This window comes from Mesoplodon densirostris, chromosome 7, assembly GCF_025265405.1.
Source record: "Mesoplodon densirostris isolate mMesDen1 chromosome 7, mMesDen1 primary haplotype, whole genome shotgun sequence".
NCBI classification, from domain to species: Eukaryota; Metazoa; Chordata; class Mammalia; order Artiodactyla; family Ziphiidae; genus Mesoplodon; species Mesoplodon densirostris.
This window is the reverse complement of record NC_082667.1, coordinates 73524353-73529317: the sequence shown is the minus strand read 5'-3', so window position 1 is coordinate 73529317 and position 4965 is coordinate 73524353. Positions and strand designations below refer to the sequence as shown.

The window sequence follows — 4965 nt, the reverse complement described above, 5'->3', positions numbered from 1 at the left end:
CAAAGTGAATCAGTTATACATATACATATGTTCCCATATCTCCTCCCTCTTATGTCTCCCTCCCTCCCACCCTCCCTATCCCACCCCTCTAGGTGGTCACAAAGTACCAAGCTGATCTCCCTGTGCTATGCGGCTGCTTCCCACTAGCTATCTCTTTTACGTTTGGTAGTGTATATATGTCCATGCCACTCTCTCACTTTGTCACAGCTTACCCTTCCCCCTCCCCATATCCTCAAGTCCATTCTCTAGTAGGTCTGTGTCTTTATTCCCGTCTTACCCCTAGGTTCTTCATGACATTTTTTTTTCTTCTTAGATTCCATATATATGTGTTAGCATACGGTATTTGTTTTTCTCTTTCTGACTTACTTCACTCTGTATGACAGACTCTAGGTCCATCCACCTCACTACAAATAACTCAATTTTGTTTCTTTTTAATCTCCAGATGAGGATGAGGCACAAGGGATTTTCTCTTGAGAGTTGAAAGCTCTGCACATACATACACAGGCCTCATCTGCTGGGAGGACCCTGCTGATATTTTTGACTCACAGTGACACCCGACATACACCCCTACCAGGAAAATACAGCAGACACCTCGACCATTCCCCTGACTAGGAGCCTGGCACTTCCCCATTTGGGCTGCCATTTTCCATAACAGCTGTTACACCCCTCTGTCCTATTAGAGGTTTCTTAGAGTTTACACACTAGCCCCTTGCACCAAAACACTCTCACTCCCACTATGATGCATCTCCAGGATGCAGGAACTAGCAGGAACTCCCCTCTACTAGGATTACCCCCATCTCAAGAGCCAGCTTAGATAATACACCTCCTGTTGGCTAGGAGGTTGAGAGGGCTCTCTATTGCCTTGGAGCTGAAAGCTCAGCATAGGCACACAGAGTGGTGGAAGGTGCTCAGGGCACACATGTGAATCGGTGGGGCTGGACTGTCAGTTTTGAAGCTCAAGAATTTGGACATGAGCTCAAAGGATTTAATTTCTGGAACATCTGCTGTCTGGTCCAGAAGGGACCATCCTGAGGAAACGACCAGGAAAGCAAGGTCCAGGCTGGAGGAGTATCCTCTAACCACACACCTTCCAGCAGCCTGGGGGCCTCCTTCCTGGAGCTCCACACCCTCTTCTCCACAGCCCAGGTGGCCTGGGCCTCAGCCCCTCCACCCCTGACAGTGGCCACCAGGCAGAATAGGCCTACCTATTTTCTCAGGGTTGCACAATGAGAAATATGACCTGTGGATGAGGACAGCCACTGGTCTCCAGTAAGTTACCCTTTTCAGTTTTGTAGGAGAAATGACCTGCAGGGACTCTCCCCCAGGCACCAGTCCAGCTTTCCTTCTCACCCCATGACCCCAGCAGGGATGGCTCAGTATAAATACAGCCACCTGTCCCCAGCAGGTCTGCTCCACCCGGTTCAGGTGAGAAACTTCTCCAAGGAGTGATTTCTTTGAACACACTTACTTCAATTCTTCTGTTTTGTATTTGTCCTGTATGAGGTCAGTGCTGGCAGAGTGGTGCATGGGAAATGCTTTTTGATTAATTACAGGCTGCTTTAGCAAGACACAACTAGGTCCCAGCTGCCCTCCTCTTCCACCATAGACACCTTGGTGACCTCTTAGACAGTCTTGGGTTCAGGGTTGGTGGGTTCAGAGCTGAGGGCTAGCGGCTCCGAGTGAGGTCCTACTGCAATGTTCCCTAGGTGGACCACTGAGAGTCCAATGAGAACAAGTGGAAAGAACAGCCGGGCTCTCCTTGACATACAAATCCCAAGGTGGGTGTACAAGGCTTGTCCGTGTCTCCCTGACCCTCTCTTTTCATTTCAGCACAATGAAGCTTTTCACAGGCCTCATTCTCTGCTCCTTGGTGCTGGAAGTCCACAGTGGATGGTTTTCCTTCCTTGGTGAGGCTTACGAAGGTAAGGCTGGTGGAGGGGGCATGACACCCAAGGGCCTCTGGGATTCACCATGAGCACTCTTAAGGGTTGGAGCTACTGTCTTAGGCGGTGCTGCCCTATGTGGTAGAATGTGCCAGGTGTTTGGGGAGCTTTTTTTCAGACCGATTGAAAACCACAGGATTTATGTTTATCAGTTACTAGAGGAAGAACAGGCATCATTCCCAGCTGAAATGGAAGTTTGAATGGAAGACATAAAATAAGTCTTGAAATGGTATAGCATTTCCCTCAGACCAATTGCATGAAGTAGGATGAAAGCTATCCATCTATTTCCCTTCTCTTCTTCTCTCCCTCCACTCATTTCTCCCTTCCTCCCTCCCTTGCTCTCTTCCTTCCTTCCTTCCTTCCCTCTTCTTCTTCTCTTCCTTCTTACCTTCCATTTCCTAATTGGATAATTCAGGGACCTTCAGCTTAGCTCTTGCTCCTGCTTCCTATACTCAGTGACACTGTCCCTGGTTTAGTCTGTTTCCTACTCTTTTCTAGCCTTTTAACTGGCAAAAAAAAACAAAAACAAAAAACGCATGTGTGACCGGGGGCGGTGGGGGGGGGGAACCTAATAACATATATCAAGCTTCCAGTAGGAACTCGGCCCTTACATGCACTTCAGGGTGACCAACTCTCTTGCTTTGCCCAGGTCTGAGGAGTTTTCCAGGACACTTTCAGCGCTAACTGGGGCAGTTCCAGGAAAACAGGGGCAGTTCTGGTTAGGCTGGGACAGTTGGTCACCTACTTACCTGCAGAATACTTCCGTGAGGGAGGCATCTTCCCCCACCTGAAGGGGAGAAAACCGAGGCTTAGAGCAGCCGAGTCCGTTGCCCAGGGACTAAGAGCCAGTCAGCAGGTGGCAGGAGGGAAGTTTGAACCCAGCTGTGCACGAGGCCAAAGCTCTTGCTGGGCAGACTTGTCCCAGTACCACTTCCTCAAGCTGGGGGCTTATCAATCTCAGCTGCATGTTGGATTCACCTGGGGAGCAATGAAAACTATTGATGCCTGAGACGCACCCCAGAGAGTGTGAGGTAATTGGCCTGGGGTGTGAGGTAGGTCTCATGGGACTTTCAGTATCTCCCCAGCTGACTGGAAAGTGTAACCAGGCTGAGGAAAAGACCCACTGCTCGAGGGCTTGCTTCCTCAGGCAGCCCACGTCAATACCGGCCACTAGAAAGTTCTCAGGATGCCATTCACATGCCTAACAGGCAGGGGAATCAAGTCACATTTAGTGCATTCGCGCAGCAGAAATACAGTTCTTAGGCGTCAGGGCAGAGGTGCTGCACGTCTGCCCCTTTCTCAGAATCTGTCCTCCATATCACCTGCTCACTCAGCCAAGTCCCCTGGATCTTAGCCTATGCAGCTTCCTTTTATAACAGTGCTTCGGGGCCAAGGCAATTTTGTGTCCTGGAGATATTTGGCAATGTTTGGAAACGCTCTTGTTTGTCACACTTGGGGAATAGGTTGCCCATTAGTGGGTAGAAGTGAGGGATGCTGTTAAACGTGTTAGGATACCCCAGACAGCCCTGAACAACACAGAATTATCTGGCTTAAAATTTCAGTAGTATGAAGCTGAGGAATCCTGCCCTATAATGAGAGCTCCCTTCTCTCCTTTAAACACATCACATAGAGCCGTGAGCGAGACGCAGTCCAGGGACAGCATCGTCGGGGCCCAACAACCAGGTCCAACACAGCTGTGCTCCTCCCCCCGTAACGACTCTCATTCGAGTTACCAGGAGCAGGAAACTAGGCACGAAGTATGCTCTTCTCAACCTATGGCACTCATGGTGCTTTAGCCACAGGATGAAACCGAGTCAGTGGAAGAGTTTTCATTCCTTGATTCTTCTCTGAGGTGTGGCACAGTTTTCTGTCCACCTGACAATCCTTTCTCTATGTGCTTTCCTCCCAGGGACTAAAGACATGTGGAGAGCCTACTCTGACATGAGAGAAGCCAATTACAAAAATTCAGACAAGTACTTCCATGCCCGGGGCAACTATGATGCTGCCCAAAGGGGACCTGGGGGTGTCTGGGCTGCTGAAGTGATCAGGTACCAGGGGCCCTGAGGACGCAGGGATGGGTGTGAGAGCCTCGGACAGGCAGGAGGGGCCAAGCCCTGGAGGACTTCCTGTAGGGCTGTGGCCTCTCCTCCTCTTATCCACCCTCACCCTCTGTGTCCTGTGTGGGGTCTGAGTGGCTGAAGAGCACAGCAAGGCTGGTGGCACAGACGATTCCCAAGCCTCCCGCATGGGTGCTGCTCACCCAGCATAAGGGGACCCGCAGGGCTGAGGTGGGCTGAGCCCGGGCAGCCTCAGGCTTCATCCCCTCCTTCCTAGCTCCTGTCAGAGTCCTTGATTCCTTGGAAAGAGGAGAGATGGGGAGGGTGGGCTGTTGCTCGTCAGCCCTGGAGTAATCCCCTACCTGCCCTCCTCCATTCCAGCAATGCCAGAGAGAATATTCAGAGAGTCACAGACCTTTTTAAGCCTGGAGACAGTGGCCACGGACTGGAGGACTCGAGGGCCGACCAGGAGGCCAATGAATGGGGCCGGAGCGGCAAAGACCCCAATCACTTCAGACCTGCAGGCCTGCCCGACAAGTACTGAGCTACTTCTCACTCTGCTCAGGAGACAACGGGGCTGTGAGCCCCCAAGGGCAGGGACGCTGAGCTAGTGTGTTCTCTGTCCACAGAAGCCAGCAGATCTAATAAATGCTTAAGAGATTGAATGTTGAAAGCCGTGTGTTATTCTTTGATATAAGGACAGCCTGTTAGTTCCCGAGGGGTGATGGCTGGACACCCACGTGGAGGCCGAGTCTGTGCCTGTGTCTTGGGTGTCGGGACCACAGTCTCAGCATCATACAGGGCAGACACCCTGCTCCACCCCTTCCCCTAATCAGACCCGCTCCCCTCCAGGCCCCTCTGGTTACAGTGGAGCTCTTTCTAGGCCCTTCTGTATTCAGGCCTCTTCACGCCCTGGCAGTTGTGTCCTGTCAGCTTCTCTGCCCTGGGGTCTAGTCCCCTTAGTT

At 51.5% G+C, this 4965-nt stretch overlaps 1 protein-coding gene across 3 annotated transcripts; it reads left to right on the top strand.

Annotated features, from left to right (window-relative positions):
* Positions 1 to 1834: 1834 nt before the first annotated feature.
* On the top strand, positions 1835 to 4544 carry LOC132492945 (serum amyloid A-2 protein-like). 3 transcript variants are annotated; one of them, XM_060102811.1, is made up of 3 exons: positions 1835 to 1922; positions 3853 to 3991; positions 4493 to 4544. In XM_060102811.1, the coding sequence occupies exons 1-3, from the start codon at positions 1835 to 1837 to the stop codon at positions 4542 to 4544; spliced, it is 279 nt and encodes a 92-aa protein (XP_059958794.1). The 3 variants fall into 3 exon arrangements, with proteins under 3 accessions (XP_059958794.1, XP_059958793.1, XP_059958792.1); XM_060102810.1 differs by having other exon boundaries at positions 4391 to 4544; XM_060102809.1 differs by having other exon boundaries at positions 4382 to 4544.
* The last annotated feature ends 421 nt before the right edge of the window (positions 4545 to 4965 follow it).

Coding starts and splice junctions, on each gene's coding strand:
- LOC132492945 (XM_060102809.1), top strand. CDS start 1,835: ATGAAGCTTTTCACAGGCCTCATTCTCTGCTCCTTGGTGCTGGAAGTC. Junction 1,923..3,852: donor CCTTGGTGAGGCTTACGAAG/GTAAGGCTGGTG, acceptor CTTTCCTCCCAG/GGACTAAAGACATGTGGAGA. Junction 3,992..4,381: donor TGGGCTGCTGAAGTGATCAG/GTACCAGGGGCC, acceptor CCTCCATTCCAG/CAATGCCAGAGAGAATATTC.